Source organism: Cyprinus carpio, chromosome A7 (assembly GCF_018340385.1).
Source record: "Cyprinus carpio isolate SPL01 chromosome A7, ASM1834038v1, whole genome shotgun sequence".
NCBI classification, from domain to species: Eukaryota; Metazoa; Chordata; class Actinopteri; order Cypriniformes; family Cyprinidae; genus Cyprinus; species Cyprinus carpio.
In genome coordinates this window covers 22336042-22362680 of record NC_056578.1, presented here as the reverse complement: position 1 = coordinate 22362680, position 26639 = coordinate 22336042, and the positions used below count along the sequence as shown (strand labels likewise).

Sequence of the window (26639 nt, the reverse complement as noted above, 5' to 3'; positions counted from 1 at the left end):
ATCGATCCGATCTCTGTTCAAATCACTGACACGAACCCGATAGCAAGAGCATTTGGAGTGATAGTTTGACTGATATTGTAAATAAAAAAAAGATGTTTGACTCCTGCCTGGAATTTTTTTTTAATTGCGGTAAAACTTATTTTTGAATAACTTATTATAGTAACAGCAATATGTGCATTAAATGTTGATTTTTCAGAACGTTTTAAAATATGTAATATACCTCTAATAAGACGTGACGACGTTCGTAAGTACCGATTCGCTAAAATGGCTCAGACTTCGAATCACCGCAAGATGCCTGCTCAAATGCTGCATAAAAGCCAGACAAAGTTATGCCTGCTCAGACCCACCTTAACCCCCCAATACCAAAGTATACAACTGTAATTTGTGTAAATGCATTATACCACCTCTGAGCAGCATTAAACAGTCTGTGTAAAGACGGCTAAATGCCACTTGAGAAGCTCTTCTGTGGCACATTTGCAGTGTAACTTTGGCACAATACATTCACATTTACGCATTCACCGTTACATGCATTCTCTGGAAAAAGAACCCTTGACCTTTGCATTGCTAGCACCATGCTGTACTGTTTGGGCTATAGGGATTTGTTTGGCAAGTTAACTGGTTTTCAGGTTAATGATAATAAATAGCAACAAACAGCATATAACAAACAACTTTTATTATTGCAACACAGCTCATTTAAAGATTTTCTTGTAGACTTTGACTCTGGAGTGAATAAAATCTCAGCCAACCGTGACACTCATTTAAGATGCATTTGCCTGTTTCCCTTTTATGTTAAACAACTAATGCAGCCTTTGGTCGCATAAAAGTACTTTTAAAAACAACAAAAAGCAGCGCATCATGTCATAGGCATAAACATTCCACAAATGTTGCCTGCATGTGTAGAAATCAGCTTAAGGTGAACAAATATCTACACTTTCATATTTATTATGTGTTCAGCAATTTACTTAAAAATACATACACCGTATGCATCTAAAATAGGAAAACAGCTTTACAAACGAGGATATCAAAATCCACAATCAATAAAACTCAAAATTTCCAACAGAAATATAACGATGTTATCTAAAAATAGCAGGAACAATGTTTTTCTTCAAAATGGACATTTCCTTTTGAGCTTTCATTGCTTCATCATGAATTGCAGAGGGAAGTTAGAGTCCTGTTTGGGAGGTCACCCCTCACACACTTTGGATAAACTCCTGGCATCGAGGCCTATGTGCAATCTTGATGATTAATATGTTGATATGAAATACACTCCACTTCTGTCTCTTCAAAGTGCTATTGGATATGAGGCCGTGGTTTCAGGATAAGTTTCCCCGTCTAGTATGTGAGAGGAAAAAATACAAATGTTTGCACAAGAAAAGTGATTCTGGATTCTTAAAGCAGTGAAACTGATAAGCAACTCAAAGGACACAAGTACTCACATCATCACAGGACATGTTATATTCTGCTAGTACTGTCCGGCAGCGTGCTGCAATACTGCAAGTGGTTAAGGACAGATCTGGGAGTCACCGATCATCTGCAGTTTTGTAATTGTTAATAGTCAACAGATTAGCTGAATACAACGAAGACAGTACAAAGTTCCTGTATTATGAAGGATACATAGATGGTGCGACAACTCGTTTGTGTATTCCAGCAAAGAAAAGGCCAATCAGAGTCACACAGCTGATGGTGAAAAATGGATGATTCCATAAAGACGAGAAGAAAGAAACCTGTGGAAAGAGACGACATGACAGACAGACAACTGTAAGGGCAAATAAGCAGAATGCGGCATTTGACGCTAATCTGACACCTCTTCATTTGACATACTTTCTGAGTGTCTGGATCTATCAGCCAGTTCCAAGCTCCTGTGGCCGTGCACACAGACACCACGATCAGAATCACTGCAAAAACACGACAGAAGTCATGAATTAAAATGAGGCAATGTAAGGCACAATATACTTAATTTCAGTCCTTGTTGATTGATGTTATGGACACTTGGAAATCATAGCTCAGACCAGACACATAGTCCAGGTTTAAACTGCTTGAAACAGATTCAATAAAGTGTAGACCAGACCAGCTGGACTGACTTACTGCGCCAACGACCTGTAGCCGGCTGCAAACAAGACACATACTCCGTCAGCCTCCTCTCAAAAGCCTTCAGGTCTGTGGAGGAACAACACAACTATATCAGCACAGGACTGACAGTGAGGTAAGCAACATCTATTTTCTAATTTGAACATGTTTTTACAGCTTTAATTTACAAAGAAATCAGCCACCACTTAAAGGACATGCTAAAAGACAGATTTGTATCATTACAATGTTGGTAGTACATATAAATGAACAATGTCTATTTATTTTTCCATTTGACCTGTACCCAGATCTCCCAATTTATTTAGCAGCTAAAGTGATTTTCTGACAGCTGCAGAGCTTTTATTAAGACTACAGATCGTACTTCTGCATTTTTGTATTCCTGACCATGGACAGTCGGATCAAACCCAGAGCATTAAGAGTGCAGTTTTCCTACCTTTCTAACAAAAGAGAACGCCACAACCCCTTTTCTCAGTTTTCTTTAGTCATGTAACACCTCTTTCAAAAAACATTTCTCCCTTCTCCTGTATAGACAGCCAAGTTTTATTAAAAGACAATATTGCCAGTGGTGAATTATCCTTTTAAGACACTTTGATTGCTATGCTGCACATCACTGATGCCTAATTCGTAGTGCAAAATGCATAATGGAGAAAAGCTAAAAACAGAAATGAGATAAATACACTGATTTTAGACTTTGTTACACTTACTGAGCTCATAAGGTGAGAAATATCAGCTGTACAAGGCATATCAAGGCAGGCAGCTTTATAGCTTTTGCATTTTATGGAAAATGTACACTATTTTGCATGTAACTTATTATATGTCAGTCATATGATTGGCCAGCACGATGTTTAAGAGCCAAGACAGAAGAGATACACTCCTTGTTGAGGCATCAGTCTTTCGAGATTTCGTTTCACATACTCACAGTACGTTACTTATGTTGCTGCAGTGCATGTCAGAAAAATAAACACCGCTTTTAACAGCTGAAGGGTCTCAGGATCTTAGCTTAGATGCTAGCAGCCCAGTGTCAACACTTTAAGATATATATCTAACTTGCTATAACAAACACATGGACGCTCCGCTAATATTTGAATATGACATTTGTTTATGAGTACACTAAAGTGATAATCGATCTATTGAGAAAATACCTTCGGCTTGTTCTAATGAATTCATTGCTCTTCCCCCAAGTGCTGTAGTCGCTCAGCTCAGGCCTGCAAACACACGCAGCTGCCGTCAGCGTGCACCAGCCAATCGAGGAAGCGCTCTTCTCATTGGCTCCTAGAGAGGAGCGCGTCATCTTAAAGAAATTCATTCATTTAGTTGCTTGTTTGTTTGTTTAGAATTTAGATGCTTATGTATGGATGCTATGCTATTTTGTTGTTTACTATTCTCTCAGCTAAGTATATTCAGTAATCAGATGCCTTTATATGTTGAAACAAATTCCAAAGCATTAATTAAATTTCTTGTTACAATTGTTACATTTACATTTCATGTTCTGAACAAGAAAGGAATTGAAATGACAGATTTGATTGTGCTTAAAAATGTAATGCAGCTGAACTTACATGTTCAAGCTGAAGTAGGTAGAATTTTTATTTTTACAGTGTTTAAGGCTTTTAAAATAGATAAACCGCTCTAAATTAATCAACACTTCTCTATTATAGATAAGTGGTTGATGGGGTTTTCCCCTTAAACATTAATTATTTAATTTACATTTATCTGACTGTATTTTATGCTTAATATTCTTGGTAAAACAACCACACACACACACACACACACACACACACACACACACACACACACACACACACACACACACACACACACACACACACACACACACACAAACACAAAACAACCTTGTGAGAAAGCTTTTTTCCACCTCTCTGCTACAAGTTTTTGTTTCACCATCTTTCTCTTTTATATATTCATGTGCTTTGTGAGATCAGCTGAGAAATGGATCTGACATCATATTTTTTATTTGTTTGTAGATTGTTGTTGTTCTAGTTTTTATTCTTCATTTTTCATCCCTGAATACTGTAAACAAATTAGGCCATTATTCAATACATACAGGTAAAATTGATTACTATATTTATCATGTATGTTAGATTCCATTTTTTATATCTCTGTTTTTTTCCCTCTCTACTTCACTGAATATCAGATTTGGTCTGATATTCAAGCAGTTACCTTTTTATCATGTATTACCAGCCCAAGAGTGAAGCAGAAGAATACAAGGAAAGAGCAATAAGCAGGAAAAGGTAATAATGAGCACACTTGACTGAATAATGTTAGTTGCATCCTTCTCAGTGTAGTTTGACTTCATCTGACAAATATAAATCCAGCAAGTATTGTTGTTTCAAGAAAATGCAGAAAATGATTGCTCCACAGCATCCTGTGACATTGGTAACCTTAAAATGGAGACATCAGTTTCACAGCCTATAAATATTTAAAAATGATTAAATATATAGAGAGATAACAAAGTAATACAAGAGAGAAAGAAACAGCATAAATGACTGAGAGCCTTCAGATAGTACAATTTTTATCTTAATAATAAAACAAAATACACTGATCACTAAAAGTATTAGATGAGTAGAGTACTAGATGCAATAATCAGCTTTGTTATTTTTCGGTGTGAATTTATTATTAACTAACACCAGGTTAAACTTTTCCTTCAGTAAAAGTTCACCTCTAAGGGATGCCAGATTTGGTGTGACACTCCAAAGCTCACATCTGAAATGTACCGCTTCCCATCAATCTCCACAAGATTAGTAAAATGAGAATCCATGGGGAGAAACTCCTGGTCCAGTGAACTGAAAACTTTGGAGCCTAGCATGGTGAACTTGTTTCCCATCCCATCTCCTTCAGGACCCATTAAAACAAGAGGTTGTTTTCACAACACCAGCCTCCCTGATTGCTCTTGACTATTTTATCATAGATGATGTTCAGGTCCATAGTGTTCTTAGCCAGTATGGATGCTGAGGTTCTCAAATGGAATATTCATAACATGCATCTTGTGGATGGTGAAGAAATTGTCCAGGTCAGCTTTGTCATATTGGCCAGTAAACCCAATCCTGTTCAAGTACTCTTTTAGGTCCAATATATCTCTACAAGCAATAATGTACAAAGTTTTAACAAAAATTGTGTAGTAATTTTACATCATTATAATCAATATGAAAAATATACTTTCTGGACTTAGAATTTAATATAGCATGTAAGTTATTTGTAATTATTGTTACATTATTATTACAACAACAGCAAAAACTGCAGCCAAGGAGAACAAGAAATAAAGATTTAGAAAAATCAAAGAATGTGGGAGCAGATGAAACAAATGAAGATACCCATAAAAAATTATTAAATAGTGTGGCTCAAGGAAATACATTTTATTATTTTTATTATTATTACATGTAATCTTTCAAATGCCATAATATATTTCATGGAGCAAGAAAATGTTTTCAAATCTTAAAATACTTTTCATATTAATGAAATTCTTAATTCTTAAACTACATAAAAATAAACATGGAAATCTACATATTTTAGGTAACTAAAATTTACTGAAAATGCTTTGAATATATTAAAAATCAATATATTATATGTATTTTTGCCACACAGGTAATTTAATTTCAAGTTCTGTTTTGAGACATAACAGGGTGAATTCAACTTATTAGGGACATTTTTCCCAGTCATCTTAATGGCAAAAACTGTCCCAAATGTACAACAATCAATAAAGAAAATTATTTTTTAAAATGTAAAAAAATCAGACCGTTAAGATGAATCCAGTGAGAGCTTAAGGAAGAGCAATACTCAGAAAAAAATGTCTGCAAAAGTGGGGGATTGAATAACACACCCTTGAACCACAAATAATAAAAAAAAAAAACTATGAATGATAAACACACAGGGCAAACTCCACAAAGCTGAACATTTCTGTACCACTCAACACATGCACAGCATTCATTACTATTGCTCATCAAATTACTGTTTCACAGCATAGCCCTACTGGTCATGGATACTGAAACCAATGCTTATCTGTTTGTTTCATTTGCACACCATTACACAACATGATTCTCGTCTTGTGACTGTTGCTAAAAAATTACTCCTTATCTTTTGTGTAATGTCTCCACTAGATCTGACTAAGAATGTATAGTGTTTCTTTGATTTCTAGCCCTGCTCTCTCTCAAGGCCACTACTTTGCATAATGTTCCAATGTTAAATTCATCACAATATATAAACAATTTATGTTTACTTCAAATCTTTTTATATTACTGTGAAACATAATATCATGCAAATCCATGATATCTAAATTCATATTAAGACACTTATGGACACCTGGCTGCATCTTGGGTAGAAGTACAATAATAGGGCTAAAATCATGAGCCTTTTTATTGTTTTACAGCGTCCTCAAGTGGTCAAATTAAGCTAATGTTTAAGATTCAGAATAATTTTTATTGGTTGTATAAAAAATGGTCTCAGCATGCATCAGTGTCATGCATCAGATAACAGCTTATAAGAGGTCTGTTTAATTGCTAAATAATAATACCATTAGTGTACTATATGAAGCAATTAATAAATATTAATACTGATGTTCTCAAGCATCAGTCTATTTAAACTGTCACATTTCCTAAATAGCTGTTTTATAATATATACAGTGCAATTGCCAAATTATGATTCAATATAAAATACAATTCTATGACAAATAAGACATCTTACAATCTCCAACCATTATTCCAATTGCATTTCAACCTGCTCTGTCCTACTGTCCTTACTGTGCAAAGAAAAGCATGATATATGTGTAAGCCTCCATAAAATGAACAAGAAAAAGAGCTGTACTTGACATGACCCGTTTCCAACTGTGTGGGACACTGCAACTGATTCATATGCAGACTGTGATGGTTGTGCAACATAATATGCATCAGATTGAAATTGTTTCAGTGGCAACAGTGCAATTATTACACACACACACACACACACACACACACACACACACACACACACACACACACACACACACACACACACACACACACACACACACACACAGCATATTAATATATGGTTACACACCATATCCAGCAGTTTTAATTATTAATTGCTAGCAGTATCATCCTCCTAATTAATCAACTCATTTTGCTTTCAGCAGTTTTGTTTTCTTTGTATTTATAGTGGCTGTTCGAAACACATACAAGCACTAATCAAAGTATATGGAGTGAAAAGAACTCATAGGACCGTTTTTATCTGGAGACCGTCTTTATCATTCATGTTCTTTTATAGTTAGGCTACTTGTACTGAAGAAAAGCAGAGAGAGCGAACGAGAGTTTCACATGGTTTGGTCAGACAGACACAGAGCTGATGTTGTGGAAAAACATGCATCACTGAGCAGATTCCAAGGCTTGTGGATCTGAAACACTTGATGCTTAAATTAGGAGACAAACATGCTGTATCACGAGTTAGCCACAAAAAGAAAGGAGGAATTTCCTTTTTCCTGTGTTCTGTGCACAGAAAAATGAGAAGTTTTAAGTCAAGCAAGGTATTTTCTATTTTCTGTTGAATTTTCTCTCTTTGATATAGGATCTGCTCCTGGCTTATATGCAATGATAAGTAAAACAAAAATAAGATATATATATATATATATATATATACACACACACACACACACACACACACACACACACATACACACACACACACACACACACACACTATATCTATATGATGATTTTGAGAATTTCCGAATATATGGCTATATATTAACTAATATTTACATTTACATGAGAATGTTATTTCACCTTATATAAAACATCCAGTTAATAACACAAATGTCCATACATAATATGTATTTACAAACACAGGCTATGGACTGCCAAGTCAGTCAGACAGCATTTTTTTGTATGAAGGTATTTCCAAAGGAAACTGGTTTTGACAGGCACTACAAAAACACTAATGATTTAGAACAAATTCTTGTGAGTTTTGGTCATAACTAAGGAAATATTTATTGGCTACCATATTTATTTCCTGTAACATTTATGAAATTGTTTCATAGATGGAGTGAAGGGAGCATCTATGCTTCTTTACAAAAATATCACATAAAGACATTTTAGACAAAATGCCAGAGACAGGATGTACATACTTTGACGTCTGCAGCCACAGCCTATGCTGAGTCTTTTACTTTTCATTTATGTAGGCCTACTGCCAAGTTATAGCTGTTCTCCATTTTGAGACAGATTCAACCCAATTTTTACTTGTTCTGTTATCTTTTTCCTTTAGTCCATAGTTCTTAGACAATGTTAGATATAAAAAACGTGGTTGAATTGTTATTTTGAATCGGTCCTTTTCCGTGAATCTTTTTGAACTTGTTCGCAAAAGGAGCTGAACCAAACATTTGATTTTCCTGGTGGATGGATGGGGAATTACGACTGAATTAAATACGTAAGAGCTCTCTGAACGCTTTTAATCGAATGAACTGCTGCACGAATGACTTGATGTCGAGAACGCATGCGCAGCAGTGGTTACGAGCGAACCCTAAGAAAAAAGCTATGATAACAGTAATGCGAAATCAGAACTTATTTTTGTAATGTCATTAAAAAAAAAACATTAGTTTAATTAAAACATAATAAATCATTTATAATTTAAACGATTAAAGCATTGGTATGCTATAAAATATATACACTAAAACTATTTTGTATTAGCTAACTGTGTTACTCATCTACGCAAGTGAATCTTGGCGATTTTTGGTAGGCCTGTACCAAGAGGTGTACTATACCACTGCTATCTCTTGATGGTCTAAAAACTTGCGCTGAGTTTGGTTATATGGCTATATTTTCCTTCTGCTACACAGTTCACAAGATGTTGTAGCTACTATTGGACATCTGCTCCTTTTTGTGCTTTGATGTGTTGAGCTACGCAAAATAATCCAGAATTTATGAACGTGTGAATAAGCCAATGATAAGATAATAAGAAATTATAAAGTGAAAATATTATGTTATTTACACCGTGTTAATCAGAAATGTAACTTGACGCAGGGCATGGGCAGGTTAACTGTCATGCAAACAAAACTGACTCATCAGAAATAAGTGTTCATGGTTCAGAAGGCTTTTTTAAAGCAGCATTGACCTGTACTGAGGTCAGGTGCACCATCACCTACTAAGAAGTTATGATGGTTAATATATAAACAAACAAGACAGACCTTTTTGATTGATATAAAGCTTTAGGGTTTAATAAGTTGTCAAGATGGCTGAAGAAATGTGTTGTACTGCAAATAATGACCAGTGTTTCTTTTATTAAAGAATGTCCTGAAAAGTTATTTGCCCTTGTACCCTTTCTGTTGCTGAGAGAAATAAAAGCTGTAAAGTCTGCCAATTCGATGTTAAAATTTGCATTTGTAGAAACTGTAACTAATTTCGACCTTAATTGTGTTGACTGACACTCATCAACAGTGACACAGGAAAAGTACTGTCAGAGGTGTAAGAACCTACTTGTTTCTTTGCTCTCTCACCCAGAGTCAGTTTCCTCAGGGCTGTTATCAAATGACTTTGGATTTGCAGCATCCGACAGCCGGTGAAAGTGAGAGAGACAGAGGAGGAGTGTGAAGACCTCTGCTCTTGTTAACCTTTGAGCCTGGTAAAATAGTGATGTAACGCTGTGTCAAAGACTTTAAAGCATGTTGCTGCTAGAGTACTATGGCATTCGTGATTAGCCTGACAAATACACTGACCAGTACACAGTCAAAGACCGCAGGTAAAGGGTATGTAACTTTTACTACTATTAATATAACACTATTACTCTTTGATGCAATTTCTTTATTCCTTCCTTCATTTGAAACATTACGTTTGACGTTTCCTCATTTTCATGTAAAGTTCTTGATTAATAACCTACAGGAACTGCTGAGAAAAAATGAGGAACTTAACAGAGAAACAGAATGTGGAAGGAGTTTATTTTGTAAGTGAGATGCTGACTGTATATTTTACTTTTCTTCTGACAAAACATTTCTCCTCTTATGAGATATTTTTGACTCTCATTTTTTCTGCTGACCTACAGTTCCTTTTATTTTATGATATCAGTATCTGTTTTTCTCTCTTATTCTGCAGAAACAGAGAAGAGATAGCTATTCAGTCATGAGTGCGTTTCCTGAAGGTCCTCCGGTTCTAGATTACAGGGAACCAGAACCTCTTCCTAAGAAACACAAGTACCAGCAAAGCTTGAAAACGCTCATCCCATTCCGGTTTGGCTCACAGTAAGACATTCGCCAGCTTTCTCAACATATTCTAAGCATATTGCATTTTTATATCAATAATGAAAATGACTGTCCATTTCATCAAGAGATCAGAGAATCTCAAAAAATAAACTGTCTGCACACTTGAATCCTTGGTGATCGTGAGTGCGGTGTAACTCCTTCTAAATATCATCAAGAGATCAGAGAAAAAAAAAAGAAAGAAAAAAAAACAAGTTTTCATCATTGCAAATGAATGAAATGCCCCAGTTTTTTTTTTTATCAACAAGTCTGCCATTCATATATCATTTCTGAATCTTCAAATATGTGGTAAATTCATAACGTAATCTTAAATGTACGTTTTCCAACTTTTTACAGCTCACACCCAGTCGATGATGCTGGTTTCTTCTCCTTCACCTCATTTGCATGGATGTCACCCATGATGTGGAAGCTCTTTAGGAAACGGTTAGATGAGGACTCACTTTATCTCTCACCTCATGATGGAGCCCACATTAATGGAGAAAGGTACAAATGCCAACAATTATGGAAATTCTTCATAAGCTTTCCATTTAAATCTTAACTTAGTTTAGGAAGTCTCAGCAGAATGAATATAGCTCCAGTGTAGCACTTGGCGAATATGAAACCATAAGTCATTGTCTGATGTTTTTCATATATCCAGGTTGAGTCTGGAAAATTGTATTTGCGGGCAAATGGATTACGTAAAAAAAAAAAAAAATAGTGTGATTTCTGTTGTGTTCAGGTTCCAAAGACTTTGGGACGAGGAAGTCGCCCATGTGGGTCTAGAGAAGGCATCTCTTCCTGCAGTGGTCATGCGTTTCCAGAAGACAAGATTTATAGTGTCATTCTTTGTCTCTGTCCTGTTTGCTTTCGCAGCATTTGTTGGTCCGGTATGTAAAATGGATTAGCAGTACACAGCATAATTCTGTTGAAAAATGAATAAAACATATTACTTTCATATTCCTTATAGTGCTCTATATTTTCTATTGAAGATGATACCCTTTTGAGGGTCCCACTTGCAAAAATGTGGTAGCAACTGTATATTTTTATGTATAAGTACCCATTTATACTTTTTTGTGAGAAAAAAATGAAGCATGCTATTGTAAAGTTTTCATAAATTAAATAATTCATATTATATAGTCACTGTACTAAAACCAAATTATCTATGAAGTAGAATGAAGTAGTTCTAACTCAATTTTGATTTCTTATAAACTATGTTTTTTTTAGTCTATTTTAGTGCATGAAATCCTGAGCTACATTGAGCAGCCTGAGTCATCTACACTGTTGCATGGCATCGGTTTGTGTGTGGCCCTGTTCTTGAGTGAATTTAGCAAGGCATTTTTTGCATCGCTCCTGTGGGCTGTCAATTTGCGCACCGCTGTGAGAATGAAGGGAGCTTTCTCAATGCTCGCTTTCAAGAAAATCATCTCTCTCAGGAGTCTAACCAGCATTAGTATAGGAGAGGTAAGCTTTTGATCGTTGATTCAGTAAATATTGCCCTTTTATCATTTGTAGAATCTATTTATTGGTTATTTGATATTGAATTTATTTGTGTTTATTTACCCTCTTTTACCAATCACTTTTCAATTAATTATAATACAATACAAATAGAGCTTGTTGTGTTCATGTTTGTTTCTCTATGGTGTAGACGATAAATGTGTTGACGAGTGATGGCTATCGGATGTTTGAAGCAATCACGTTTGGAACGTTTCTGCTGTGTGTTCCATTCCTGCTGATCATATGTATTATATATGCCTGCATCACTCTGGGATACACAGCGCTTATAGGAATCCTGGTCTACTTGATCTTCCTACCAATACAGGTGTGCTGGTCTCTTCTGTACTGTGTTTTGAGATCTGCATTTGATATTTACTCATCTCAGTAATGTTTTGTTGATTTTTCCCTGTGTGTCTGTATTTGTGCACTGTAGATCTCAATTGCCAGACTGATTGGTGTGTTTAGAAGACGGGCTGTATCTGTGACAGACAGACGTGTTCGCACTATGAATGAGGTCCTGACCTGCATCAAACTCATTAAGATGTATGCATGGGAGGAGTCTTTTGAGAAAACAGTCACAGGTTGTCCATCCATCCATTTTATTTTATTTACTCATGACTCGTTGAAATGAAGATTTTTCTCTCATCCGTTCTTACCTTGTTTTTTCAAACCTAGATATCAGGAAAAGTGAGGAGTTGCTCTTACAAAAGGCTGGTTATGTTCAGAGTTTAAACACTTCTTTTACAACGATAGTTCCCACACTAGCGACCATCCTCACCTTCATTGTCCACACTGCATTGAAATGGCCTCTTCAACCTTCTTCTGTGAGTGCAAAAAATATGCTTATATTCTGCTAAATGAATAAATGTGCACTATCAGTTAAAACGTTTGGGGTCGGAGCGTCAGAAAAAAAGAAATACTTTGAATAGTTTTTTATTCTGTTTTAAAGAAATAAATTCTTTTGAACTTTATATTCAACAAATAATTCTGAGAAATGTGTAGCACAGTTTTAACAAAAATATTAAGCAGTCCAGCTGTTATTCAACATGTTACTTGAGCACCAAATCAACATATTAGAATGATTTCTGAAGGATCATGTGACGCTGATAGGAATAAATTACATTTTAAAATATATTTCAATAGTTAATAAAAAAGTTTTACTGTTATATTTGTACAGTATATTTGTTTTACTGTATTTTGATCAAATAAATGCTGACTTCAAAGACAGTGGACTTTTTGTACTGTAAATATAAATGTGAATATTTGAACTTCATTACTTTTATACTGTTGTATTTACTCTAACCATCTTATTGCTTCTCCACAGGCCTACACTATCATTGCTGTTTTTAACTGCATGAGGATGTCTATGGGCTTGTTGCCATTCTCTGTTAAATCAGTGGCTGAGGGTAAAGTGGCTCTCACTAGACTCAAGGTTGGACTCTTTCACATTTCTCTTGGTTTATTCAAAACCTAACATCATTTTCTCTCAATTATACCTAAAGCATTGTTGAAAAAGTATCCTTCTTTATCCAATGATTTTGTACCTTTGGCCCCATTATCTGCTCTAAGCTGGTATTAGTTTAGGACATATTGATTGGTATTAGTTTACTCATAATGATATGTGTGTAGGAAAAGTATTCTCAGAGTATTTTACATGTGCTGTACTGTAGGTTGATGCTCTGACACGTGTTAATCATGTCTTTTACGAATGAACCTGATTTAACTTAGCAGTACAGTGCTAATAACAAAACATTTAATGCTTGTATTTCTACAGAAGCTTATGTTGGTACAGAACCCCAAAGGTTATCTCACGCAGGATAAGAATATGGACTTGGCGCTGGCTATGGAAAAGGCCACCTTCTCCTGGAGCCTGCCAGATGCCATGAACGCCACTGAGAAGCCTCAGGATCCCTCTGAAAGTGTCACACACCAATCAGACCTCAAACCTTCTCTCAGAAATATCAGCTTCACACTTTCAAAGGTGTGATATGACTATATTATAACATGGGATGATATAACACTCAGGATGTGTTCTAGCACTACAGCAGAGACTACTGAATCTCTCTTTTCATTAATAGGGAAGTCTGCTTGGGGTGTGTGGCAATGTTGGAAGTGGAAAAACATCTCTGATTTCAAGTATACTTGAGCAGGTGTGTTGCCTCTGTGATTTCTGCATCCTAACGAACAGTTTCACATATGATGTGATGACGTGGTGTGACTGACAGTGTGATCATTTATTCCCTCAGATGCATCTTCTGAGTGGGTCTGTGTCAGCTAATGGAACATTAGCATATGTGTCCCAGCAAGCCTGGATATTCCACGGGACTGTAAGGGACAATATCCTCATGGGAGAACCATTTGACCAAACCAGGTGAAATTATAGAGAACAGCAAAGACTAAACAGGCCCAAGACTTTAGAAAACAGTTACGTATTTGTTTTTTAAGAAAAGTGTCAGTAGAGTTCATGAAATTACTCATGACCACATGGGTTTTCAGCTACAATAAATCTGGATAAAGCTTCTACAACCTGACCTACATGAAAGGGAAAAATGAAAGTGGGAAAGTCAAATATCATATGATCAACATATGTTACACTGGACCACAAAACCAGTCATAAGGGTCTATTTTTCGAAATTGCAATTTATATATCAACTGAAAGCTGAATAAATAAGAATTCCATTGATGTATAGTTTGTTAGGATATGACAATATTTGGCTGAGATACAACTATTTGAAAATATAGAATCTGGCGGTGCAAAAAAAAATCGAAATATTGACAAATGTATACAAATATATACAAATGAAGTTCTTAGCATTGCATATTACTTATTTAAAAAATAAGTTGTAATGTATTTACAGTAGGAAATTTTAAAAATATCTTGTATTTTTGGCTATTGCTACAAATATACCCCAGCGACTCAAGACTGGTTTTGTGGTCACTTGTAAACCAAGCAGCTTTCTCTTGGTTAACAAGGCGAATCCGAATGACCAACCTGATCCCGTTGCAAAATCTGTGTGGGGAAAGTCTTTTGTCCTCACACAAAGTTCCAGATTCTGTGGACCCTTGAAATGACTGGACTGTTGAAATGACTGCATTCCAGCCTGCAAAAAATTGCTAAACAATAATAAATGTGACCGTATCTTTAGTCTCTCTGATAGATCAAAATATTAAGAGGTGGAATTGCAAGACAGACAGACCATCGCAATTGGAGTGTAAAAGAGCAGTTTAGTAGGAAACTCTACATTATTTCACTATGGTAAGCCTGAACAGCTAAATTTACTGAGCAGGTCTCCGACATAGACAGTTTAGACACCACTAGCCCATTCATCTTGAAATAACAAATGTAGCAAGTATTAATTTACCCCAGTGTCAGTCCTATCATTCTAGGAAGCTGCCCCTCACCTTTCTAACACATGTATTTACCAGATCCTCTTTTAGTGCCTAGAAGATGGTGAACTGCTTTATGGTGTTTTTTTATTGCTTGTAATGACTTTTATTGGATGGGGTATACTTCTGACTCTGGTCACAAGTCTCAGCTGCTTCATAATCAATGTAAAATTGTTCATGATTATTGATCCTTTGTACTGATATGAATCACTGCATCCTAAGAAATGTGGTACATGCTTGCTGTGTTATAGATATACCAGTGTTATTCATGCCTGCTCTCTGAAACCTGATCTGGCAGTACTTCCATATGGAGACCAGACAGAGGTCTGTTCCCACATTTTACCAACATACAGTACTCTGATTAGATACTAATGCAATTTTTCATTGAGCTATTAAATGTTTATAATACTAAGGAGTTCAGTTAGATAGCATATGAGGATGATAATATTACTTATGTTTGTGTGTCAAATTGGAGAGCGAGGTATTAATCTTTCAGGTGGTCAGAAGCAGAGGGTCAGTTTGGCCAGGGCAGTGTATTCTAACAGAGACATCTTCCTTTTGGATGATCCTCTGTCTGCTGTTGATGCACATGTTGGGAAGCACATATTTGAAGAATGCATCAAGAAAAAGCTGAAGGGCAAATCAGTCATTCTGGTCACTCATCAGCTGCAGGTAATTGACTCTAACATGATTCCATGTCCTGTTTATTGGCTTTGAAGGCCTCTTTTCTGTTTGAAGATTTGAGCTGTTAGTGGAGTAAATATTCGCTCTTACCAGAGAGCATATAGATATGTGATCCCCAATAGCTTCTGAAAACCTGAAAATATCAGGGAGTTTTAAACGATGTTTGTGGAAAAGTCATGGACGTCAATAAAATCTTAAAAGCCATTATATTATTTAATAAAAAAGAAAAGATAATGTAGATTATTCTAGTTTTGATCTAAAATATTTAATTGACCAGTTCTAGCTCTTGTGTACACAGAAACCTGCTCCAAAAATGAACTATACGATAAATAAACTCTAGAAGGATTTCTGAGTTATAAGTTGCTTTTTGTCAACAGATGTTTCTAAGATTAAGGGGCTATAGTTGAATGTACATGAGGTTAATATATAACCGGAGGAAGACACAATATAAAACATGCATGGAAATGCACATAAACCTCACGTTGGCAGTTTCATGAAGTAAACAGTAATGATTCATTTGTGTTGTCGTAACACATTTAATGTGTAACCTCCTCAGGTTAGGAAAAGGGTCATCTTATTCTGCCTCACCGATTATGTAACAGCAGTAACAAATTTCCTTTCTCACGCATTCACAAAATTCACCATTAGCGAAAGCTCCAACCTTTTTTAGACTGATGTCAAACAGCAAGTCTTAGTAACTGTGTAAGTCAGTGTGACTCAGCACAGCTGCCTTTCAATGGGTAACTCTACACAGTGATCCTGAAATCATAACTTTAAACCAGTTATTCCCACATTTATCATGCTCTTTTCTCAACCGATGTTCTCAGCTGCTCCTCTCTGTTGTGTTTGCAGTATTTGGAGTTTTGTGATGAGGTGGTGTTGTTGGATAATGGGGAGATAAAGGAGGCAGGGACTCACTGTGATTTGATGAAAGCTAAAGGCCGCTACGCTCACCTCATTAACAACTTCCAGCTGGAACAGAGCAATGTAACCACCCTCACTTACTTCTCTTAATTGCTTTATAAATGAAATAGGATATTAAAATAATACAACTTATTGTACTCTGGTTGACGTACCAGTTTCCAGTACTAAGCAAAAACAAATTCAGAGAACAGAATCATTTGTCACTAAATTTTCATTTTTGGATCATATAGGAAAATGCCGAGTCTGATTCCAAAACACATACTGAACACAATGACTCTAAACAGAGCAGTCCAGATAAGCCAAATGTCAACGGAATTGAAAACCCAGGTTAGTGGTTAAATGCATGATTAATAAGAGTTAAAATAATCTACTTTTCTTTCATTTTGGGATCCCTTTAGGAGAGCAACAACATATCAGATTGACCAAGTTTAAAAATTAATAGCTGTCTATTAATAAATTATTATTTTCATAAGTAAACCCTATTATATTTTCCTGACATTATTTTATTTTGTAATAAATAAAGAGAAATGTATAAATGAAATCTATTTATAGATATATCTAAGGATTTATAAATTTATATAACTAAATAATAGCTGATTAAAATGAGTATTTGAGTAATTTGAGTAAAACATGACTAAACATGATAACATGATTCAAAATGAAATGAGAAAAGATTGTCTAAAAGTATGATGGCTTCCATATAAATTCATAATTTAGCATGAACATTTAAGTTCAGCATTGTGTTAAGGCTGGAGGATTGTGCCAAATTTGTTTTCACGTGACGTTACAGTTTAAATATCCATTTCCTACGCCTGCTAAATATCATTAAATGTAACCACCATGCATTAATAAGCAATTCATCGCCTTATTTCTTTTGGTAAAACAGACAAACTGCTAAAAACATCTTTATTTTTTTCTCTTTCTAGCTTTTGATTTGTCTGATGAGAAACATGTAACAAATGAATTACCCAAAGACTCCACAGAAACAAAAGGTAGATATTTGAACATATTCACAATATAATCATGAAAATATCCATTATATTCATACTGATTAAATCTGACTCTCACAGTGGTGTGTATGTGTGTTACAGGGAAAAAGGATCAATTAGTAACACAGGAAGTGTCACTTGAAGGTTCAGTTACGTGGAGGACTTACCACCAATACTGCAAAGCTGCCGGAGGTTTTTGTTGTTTTTTCTTCTTTCTCCACCTCTGTCTCTTTGTACATTACATTATCAGTGCTGTAACACTGTTTCTCAATTATGCCTTTCTCTCTGTCTGTGTATCTCTGTAGGGTATATACTGCTGTTATTTGTTATTCTTCTCTTCACTCTTCTTGTGGGATCGACTGCTTTCAGCAGTTGGTGGCTGAGTTACTGGTTAGAGCAGGGATCAGGGGTAAATCCGTACAAACACAGACACACACATTCATGTGACTCAGCACGACCTTACCATCTTAATATCAAATCATACTGTTTACTCTCTCTGTTCTTGTAGAACTATACTAATTCATCAAGCAGCGGTAATATCTCAGAGAATCCAGACCTGCCATTCTACCAAATGATTTATGGCATTATTATTGTTGCTATGGTATTGCTGAGTATTGCCAAGGGCTACACCTTCACTAAAGTCACATTGCGTGCTTCTTCCAAACTGCATGATACCATGTTCAAACGGGTAAGACATATTATTTGCAGATTAACCACCTCCCCCGCCCCAATATAAGCTATGAGATATTTCCACTATTTCTGCTGTAATTATGACAAAGCTGCTTGTTTTCGATTTTTTTTTCAGATGATATATTATAGTAGATTTACAGTGATATAGTAGGTTAATTAACCGTGATTCAGTTTATGATTCCAGAAGTTTTTTTTTTTTTTTTTTTTTGAATTTTAATTTTGATTAGACTTATTATTTTAATATATTAATAATATATTATTGTTGGTTGATCTAACCCATCCTCATGGGAAATGAACTCATTTTTATAATGTGAGTTATCAAGTATAATATGAAAAGGTTTAGTAATTGAATGCAAGCATTATGATACTATTTGTTCAGTAAAATGAGAACCGCAGCATTTTGATACCATTTGACTGTACTTTTCATCAGATCCTTGGCAGCCCAATGAGTTTTTTTGACACAACTCCAACTGGCCGCTTGGTGAACCGCTTCAGTAAAGACCAAGATGAGGTTGATGCAGTTTTGCCGTTCAACATGGAGAACTTTTTGCAGTTCTGTCTGATCGTCACTTTCACCATTCTCACCATCTGCATAGTGTTCCCGTACCTCCTGATTGCCGTGGCAGTTCTTACACTCATCTTTGCCACCATCCTATAGTAAGACATAAACATTGCATCTTAACATCATAAGATGTGTTTTTAAAATCCAGAAGTAGAATACAAACATTACAATCACAGATGCACTAAACAGACTTTAATGCCATGGAATGTACAAACCATCTGTGTTTTCTCTTTGACCTAGTGTTTTCCAAAGGAGCATTCGTCAGATGAAGAGGATGGAGAACGTGAGTCGTTCTCCCTGGATCTCTCTCACCACCTCTACCATACAGGGACTCAGCACCATCCATGCCTATGACAAAAGAAAGCAGTACATTGAACAGTAAGATAATACAATCAATAGATTTGGATCTATGAAAATATATTAAAGGGATAGTTCTATCATTAATTATTACTCATGTCATTGAGTCATGTCATGTCCACTCATGTCATTCCAAAACCATAAGACCTTCGTTCATCTTCAGAACTCGAATAAAGAAATTTATGATAAAATCCAAGAGCTTTCTGAGCCTGCATAAACAGCAACACAACTGACACGTTCAAGGCCCAGAAAGGTAGTAAGGACATTGTTAAAATAGCCCATGTGACACTGGTTCAACTGTAATGTTGTGAAGGTACGAGTATACTTATTTTGCACAAAGAAAACAAAAATAACTTTATAAGAATAAAGGTCTTATGGGTTTGGAATGACAGTAATTAATTAACGACAGAGTAGAGGGTGAACTATTCCTTATAGATATTAATTTATATTAGAAAATATTTTAGAAAGACATACAGCGCTGGGAAACATGTTGTGGTACTTGCCAAAATGAATATGAAACATCATTATAACCCTCATGAATCATATCCCAGAATGACTCAGTAATTATTCAGCATACCTAAGCAATAGCAGGCAAGCATGAGTGTTAATATTTAGACCAACAACATGATTATGAGTGTGATATCGCTTTTATGCAACAGTCCAATAAACAAGAAGTTAATATTGAAACTGAAATTGAATTGTTACTTACATTTTAGACACAATATTGCCAGTTACTCTGTCTGTTTCTGCTCCCCAATGAAGCCAAAACAGATTTAGTGATCCCCCCCCCCCCCCCCCCCCCCCCCCCCCCCCCCCCCCCCCCCCCCCCCCCCCCCCCAGTTGAGTCAATGACTCAAAGACAGCTGTTTGTTGCCACCTACTGGTGTAATGATGTAACCTGCAGAGAGAGACACTAATAAGACCCAGTGCTGCTGGACCATAGAAGGCCAAACAGATTCAAGGACCAGAACTAACTGTTGTATAATATGAAATACATTTTAGGCCATAAGGACTGTTGCTTTTAAAGAGAACTCAGTAGTAATAGTTAAAAACTAATAGTTTTGTTCTTCACATAGAAGCTGTCGGTCTAGCTGACTGTATGTTGACTTCGTATTAAAAGAATGTAAAAAGCAAACCAATTAATTGAAAGTCATGTATTGTTTGTGTGTTTCCAATGACAGGTTTAAAATACTGAGTGACACCAACTCAAACCACTTCATGCTGTTTAATTGTGGGACTCGCTGGCTGTCATTTTGGTTAGACTTCCTGGCAGCTACTGTTACTCTAATAGTGGCACTTTTTGTGGTGCTAAGCTCCAATGAGGCCATAAACGCTTCTCTGAAGGGCCTGGCCTTATCTTACACAATACAGGTAACTCTCACAGCTAGACTAAAACAGTAGTTTTACAAATTAAAGTCTTTATTATGTCAAATTGAACATATTTTGCATTTCTGTCACTGGTTGACTGGGATGCTTCAGTTTGTGGTGAGACTGTCTACCGAGGTGGAGGCAAAGTTTACCAGTGTTGAGAGACTGCTTGAGTATATTACGGTAAGAGATAGAAACATTAGCATTTACCTCAGTATATCATGAGTTTATATTTAGTTTAGAATATAGTTTTGATTTGTTACCATTGCTTGATTCTGTGCTGTAGAGTTGTGTATCAGAGGGTCCACGAAGTGTCAAGGGCACGCATATTACCACCGGCTGGCCACAGGAGGGCGCCATTACCTTTAAAAACTACAGTATGAGATACAGGGACAACACCCCCGTAGTCCTCAGTAATCTCCACATAAATATTAAGCCAGGGGAAAAAGTCGGCATTGTGGGACGCACTGGCTCTGGTAAGAGAGAGCATATTATGTTTTATTCAAAGCTTCATTTATGTTTAATTTTTTAATTTTAAGATAAATTTTCTTATTGTCATAAATTAATACTGACATAGTGTATACTGAATTAAATTCATAAATGTAAAGTCATGATATGTACTAAAATATGTACATGTTGTTAACTTCACAAAATGCAATAAGCAGTTTGTGTATATCAGTAAAGGCATCTGTACTAAGAACGAGGATGTTGTGTCAGATCTATTTCTCTTGGTTTCATTCGTTGACCAACTCTTTCTGATTCAGGGAAGTCCTCTCTGGGTGTGGCATTGTTCCGTTTGGCAGAGCCGGCCGAGGGCACTATATTTATAGATGATGTGGACATCTGCAAGCTGGGGTTGAGAGATCTTCGCAGCCAACTCTCTGTCATACCACAGGATCCTGTACTCTTCATCGGCACTGTCAGGTGACCTCTCACCTTTCAACTTTTCCACTCTTCTCCTATTTTAGTCAAAATAGGCACTTATTCCACTAGTGCATCACCTCACTGAATTATGTTTTTGTCCGAAAATTCCTTGAAACTGAAATGGGCAACCTCCATCGTGAGATTATTATTTTGCAATTACAAAAAGTTGCAATTATGAAAAATAAATTGGCATTTATCTTTATACTTACAACCTTAATCTAAATTGTTCTACAATTTTTGTATATTGTAATCTTGTATATTTTGTAGTCACTATAGTTGGCATAAACCAGAAACTGTGACTGATGTATATCCAAGTAAAATGTTACTTTAGTGTGTTTAGCAGTGTTACTTTAGCATCATTGATATGGTATCCTATCAGAAAAAAAGGTACAAAACTTGTCAATGGGTCAGTACCCTTTTAATATATACAAATATGTGCACTTCAGTTACAAATATGTACTGATATGCACCCTTTTGGGGTAAATATGGTACAAAGGTGTACCATATGGAAGGGTACCACCCCAGTGACAGCTTTTTAACCTTTTAAGTGTACTACTGTTTTTATTAAAAAGTTGAAATAGTTTTTAGTTTAAGATATTTTTTCCATTTAAATGTTTAGGTTTTTTAAAATATGTCTATATAATTTTTTACTTCAGTTTAATTGTAGTTATATTAAGGAAAATGGGAAATGTAGCCTGGGCGACTAGCTGAATTAAAATATGTTTTTTATATTTTATTTCAAGCTTCAAATTTTATTTTAATGGTTTTAAAAAAATAATGATTTGCACAGATAAAGCATTTTTAATAAACACTGCAACATTCCATAAAAAAGACGAAATGTTGATTTAAATTTCATGGTGACTTATGTGTTTGTCTGTGTGATTACTTTATACAGATATAACCTGGACCCCTTTAACAACTACAAAGATGAGGAGCTCTGGCTGGCTTTAGAAAAGACCTACATGAAGGACACGGTAAAGACTTACGTGAGGCGTACAAGCAATACATGTTTTACACAGTAGAAAACAACGTGGATGCTAACACCTTTTCAGCTATAGGCTTCAGAAGTTTCAAACTTGATGAACAGTACCTTTTTGTATAAGTAGTCAGCATTTGATCAATTGGCACTTCTACTCCACTCACTAATAATGATAAAGTCATGATTTCATTGTGATTTCAACAGTCGCAGTTTCTACTAGGAGCAGCTCAAACATCATCAAGTTAATCTAGCTTTTTATGTAAGGATATAATTTATTGAGAGAGCAAAGAAAAATCACAATATAAGAGTGGGCATTTTACTATGAGCGGCACTATAGTGATGAAACATAGACGTAACATCTGCTTAAATTCCTCTCAGTGCCTTTTACACTTTGGGACGTGGTAACATAAAAAAGAATAGAGGAACAGCAACAGAATATAATAGTCATAGAATATAAAAGAAACACTCAGGCGTTCAGATGTTAAATCATCCACACCCCTCTTTCTCTTTCTTGCAGATCGCTAAGCTGCCAGAGAAGTTGCACTCTCCAGTAGTGGAGAATGGAGAGAATTTCTCTGTCGGAGAGCGGCAGCTCATGTGTATGGCCAGAGCGCTGCTTCGCAATTCAAGAGTAAGAACACAAACACACCCAGAATCCCCTCGAAAATATTCCTTGCTCTTAAAGTATCTGATTAAATAGTGTTCATAGATCATTCTGTTGGATGAGGCGACAGCGTCTATAGACTCGGAGACTGACAGCATGATCCAGCACACCATCAGAGATGGTTTCCAGCACTGCACTATGCTCACAATTGCCCACAGAATCAACACGGTTTTGGAGAGTGACCGCATACTCGTCATGGACCAGGGCAAAGTAATCCACTGCTTCATATATAAAAATTGACATTGCAACCAACACATATAATATAAATAAATAGCATCATTGAAGTACTCAGTATCAGCCTACTTTTATGTTTTCTTCCAGGTGGTTGAGTTTGATCCTCCACAGGACCTGGTACAGAGGCCAAACTCTTTATTTGCATCACTTCTAGCAGCAGCTAATCAAGTGAACTCATGATGCACTCAAAAACATTTACATACTCATGTAGACCTGCACACTGTTGCAAAATTAAACAGCAGAGTCTGCGCCAGAGCATACAAAATGGGGGGCATTTGATTTTCTAAAGGGGACCAAAATAGGGGTTTGGGGCACTGGGCACAGAACAATTTTAAACATTTGTAAGTAAATACACATTTTTAGTGTAATTTTCCTTGTAGAACTTCAGAGAGTTCTGCACATTTTTGTTCATGTGCTTTATATGTCTACTGTGTTCTTTATATTTTGTATCATACCATAGATGAGACTGGATTTACAAAGCTCTTTACTTGTAGCCACAATACTTACAGAATATGCTTAAAATGTTCACTCATTTTTCATAGGTTCATCAAATGTATATATAGTATTTATCATTTTTATATGTATGAAACATATTATATCAAAGGACAACACATGCACAAATAAAGCCTTATTTCTCTCTTGTAAGCTTTTATTTTATTTCACCACAAGAATGTACATTTAAATGATGCTTGCATAATGTTCTAGTTGAGTCAGTTTGTGTTTTCTCAGCTTGGACACTGGGTGTCTCTCTCTTCCTCCAGTACCAGAGCTTATTGGGCCATGGTTGCATCATTGGAGACACTAACTGATGAAATGTGTTGAAATTTCAGCATCAGCGTGCATCTCAGACTGATGAGGGATTGAGGGAATTATTTTAACTCAGTGAAGAGACAGCGTGAAAAGACATTAATCAAATATCAGTGACTTTTTATTGCTTGTGTCCAATATTCTTCAGCACAACTTCTGCAGTGACGCTCATGCGCCCATATGACGCATCATTTAAAACACTTTCTTTTAGAGACATTTTTGTATTTTAAGTCATATCTTTTTGGTATCTTGAGCAATTTTGAGCTGTGCACCATCAACACTTATTTAGGTCAATACCTTTAACACACACACAAAGTCTTGTTTGAGTACACCAAGTTACCATTGGCACTTATTGTTTTTGATTGTAATGCCGTCCTGTTCTGTCAGTCTGTCATCAGGTGAGATGATGAACCAATCCCCTTGACTTCCTGTCAAAGCCATTTCCCATCATTTGCAGACTGTGTTTAACTACAGCATTAGTCATGATTTACACTTTAGCCACAGATTTACTCACCGGTGTACAAATTGTACTCTAAGAACATGGGAACATGCACACCAACACAAAGTGTCATTGGCTGCCGGTATACTATGAGTCATCTAATCAAATATTCCTTGGCGTGAAGCCAAAGTCTCACTTCCCTTTAAGCTAGAATCCAACCACATATTGAATCTTCAACATTTAAACATTCAATTAAGGCTTTAGTGTTTGATTACTACTTCATGGAATAAAAATTCAAGGTAATGTATAATGGTGCACAGAACTTCTTCTTCAGTTGTCTTGCAACCACTAGGGTGCAGTGTTGTCTGAGCAAGTGGAAAACTTCAGAGCATAACTCGAAAGCACAATTATCTTGGCATAGAAACACACACAGTGGCCCCAGAAAGTATTTGGACACTTAAGTCACATTTAAAAATGTACCAGTTGTATTGATAAAGTGCTAAGGTATCAAACAAAGTGGCATTTCTTTTAAATATATCATACTTTTCAGGCAAATCATTTCATTAAACCAAGTTTGTTAACATTTCTTATGATACAATAATTGCTATACTGTTTAAAAAAATGCATTTGGACACCTTGTTTACAAACTTAGTGCAACACGTCCATAGTTAATATTTTGCAGATGCTGTGACTCGATGTCCCAGCAATTTTTAGGTACATTGTACATGCTGTACGTACAAACATGCTGGGAGATTCATAAAAGTAAACCTTAATCTGCATCAGAGAAGTGGATATTTGGTGTTAAGATTCCAGTATAGTGGAAATATGATCACCAGCCTGAATGGCAAGAGTAACAAATGATGTAAAGGTCTGCAGTTGTTTTACAAACCTTCGATGAACTAAAAATTAATTTAGTTTTATCAAGGCCCTCCCCCTCTCTCTCTCTCTCTCTCTCTCTCTCGCTCCTATCTGGTTGGTAGTTTGCAAGAACAATAAATCATTGACAAATGTGAACTCTATTCTTAGCCTTGTATTACAGTTGGCCCTAACTAGTTCTTTCCTAACAGTGTTGGACAAAGCTGAATGCATTGTTTCTGATCAGTGAAAGGGATCTTTGATCAGGCCAAGGCTTAATTGAAGATGATAAAGACAGTACGCAGACATGCTCAGTGAGGCCAGATGTGCCTACAATAGTCCCCAAAGCTTTTAATATATAATCCTGTTTTCCCTTTTGGAGAATTTGGCCAAGCGATGTTAGCAGAGGAAGTCTTCAATCACTCAGCAGTGAAACTGTTCCTCAATACAAGAAAAAAGAAGAATCACTACACCTCTCAGTCTGTTTATGAAGTCCTGCTGTGATCTGTCAGCTTTGGCATGATGGAACTTTAAATATTTTTTTCTGCTTATAAAATAATATTAGCCAAAAATAGTAATAATCATCATCATTATCATAATCATAGTCATTTGTTCGAAATGCAATGGAACGTTTTGGGCTCTACTGAGCTCTGGCATCAAGTGTATTTTAAACCAGAGAATATAGAGTGATGATTGTAAAGGACAGTCATTTCAGGCAAGCACTTATATCCGTTGAACAGCTGATTAATTTAGTTAGCCGACTGTTGCACAACATTTGTTCTATACTGTAATATTGCTGCAGTGTTCGTATTGATGTTGTTTTGCACATTGCAATGGACCATGTTTTTTTTATTTTCTTAGTGGAAGTTTTAAGAAAATATAAAGGTAAACTTATAAAATAGTTTCAACTGAAATCATAATTTCCTGTCCAAATATTAATTTTATTTTGTGAGTGAGTATAGCCGTATAATAGGAAGGAAAATGT

General features: G+C 35.9%; 2 protein-coding genes across 4 annotated transcripts; one reads left to right on the top strand and one right to left on the bottom strand.

Annotated features, from left to right (window-relative positions):
- Window positions 1-658: 658 nt before the first annotated feature.
- Window positions 659-3373, bottom strand: LOC109094249 (nuclear envelope phosphatase-regulatory subunit 1). The gene is made up of 6 exons (XM_019107940.2): window positions 3228-3373; window positions 2086-2157; window positions 1822-1895; window positions 1615-1724; window positions 1437-1491; window positions 659-1332 (listed from the first exon to the last, which is right to left on the bottom strand). Exons 1-6 carry the CDS (start codon window positions 3250-3252, stop codon window positions 1291-1293), a joined length of 378 nt encoding a protein of 125 aa, XP_018963485.1. The 5' UTR covers window positions 3253-3373; the 3' UTR covers window positions 659-1290.
- Window positions 1893-24198, top strand: LOC109093824 (ATP-binding cassette sub-family C member 12-like). Of its 3 annotated transcripts, none has more exons than XM_042760360.1 (32): window positions 1893-2203; window positions 9567-9804; window positions 9945-10005; window positions 10155-10300; window positions 10655-10801; window positions 11037-11184; window positions 11522-11758; window positions 11943-12116; window positions 12225-12372; window positions 12467-12615; window positions 13116-13223; window positions 13566-13772; window positions 13870-13941; window positions 14038-14162; window positions 15430-15502; window positions 15647-15850; window positions 16715-16849; window positions 17017-17113; window positions 17713-17778; window positions 17878-17967; window positions 18081-18184; window positions 18284-18463; window positions 18896-19122; window positions 19268-19405; window positions 20566-20755; window positions 20846-20935; window positions 21039-21228; window positions 21517-21676; window positions 22572-22650; window positions 23173-23286; window positions 23365-23529; window positions 23641-24198. In XM_042760360.1, the coding sequence occupies exons 3-32, from the start codon at window positions 9961-9963 to the stop codon at window positions 23731-23733; spliced, it is 4101 nt and encodes a 1366-aa protein (XP_042616294.1). In that variant the 5' UTR covers window positions 1893-2203; window positions 9567-9804; window positions 9945-9960; the 3' UTR covers window positions 23734-24198. The 3 variants fall into 3 exon arrangements, with proteins under 3 accessions (XP_042616294.1, XP_042616292.1, XP_042616295.1); XM_042760358.1 differs by having other exon boundaries at window positions 9567-9811; XM_042760361.1 differs by lacking the exon at window positions 23641-24198 and having other exon boundaries at window positions 9567-9811; window positions 23356-23495.
- Window positions 24199-26639: the final 2441 nt, after the last annotated feature.

Excerpts from the sequence above, each read along its gene's own strand:
- LOC109094249 (XM_019107940.2), bottom strand. The coding sequence starts at position 3,252 with ATGAATTCATTAGAACAAGCCGAAG. Across the intron at positions 1,725-1,821 it reads TAGATCCAGACACTCAGAAA|GTTTCTTTCTTCTCGTCTTT; the intron begins GTATGTCAAATG and ends CTCTTTCCACAG. Across the intron at positions 1,492-1,614 it reads CGAGTTGTCGCACCATCTAT|TATTGCAGCACGCTGCCGGA; the intron begins GTATCCTTCATA and ends AACCACTTGCAG.
- LOC109093824 (XM_042760360.1), top strand. The coding sequence starts at position 9,961 with ATGAGGAACTTAACAGAGAAACAGAATGTGGAAGGAGTTTATTTT. Across the intron at positions 10,802-11,036 it reads GCCCACATTAATGGAGAAAG|GTTCCAAAGACTTTGGGACG; the intron begins GTACAAATGCCA and ends TGTTGTGTTCAG. Across the intron at positions 17,968-18,080 it reads ATACTGCAAAGCTGCCGGAG|GGTATATACTGCTGTTATTT; the intron begins GTTTTTGTTGTT and ends GTATCTCTGTAG.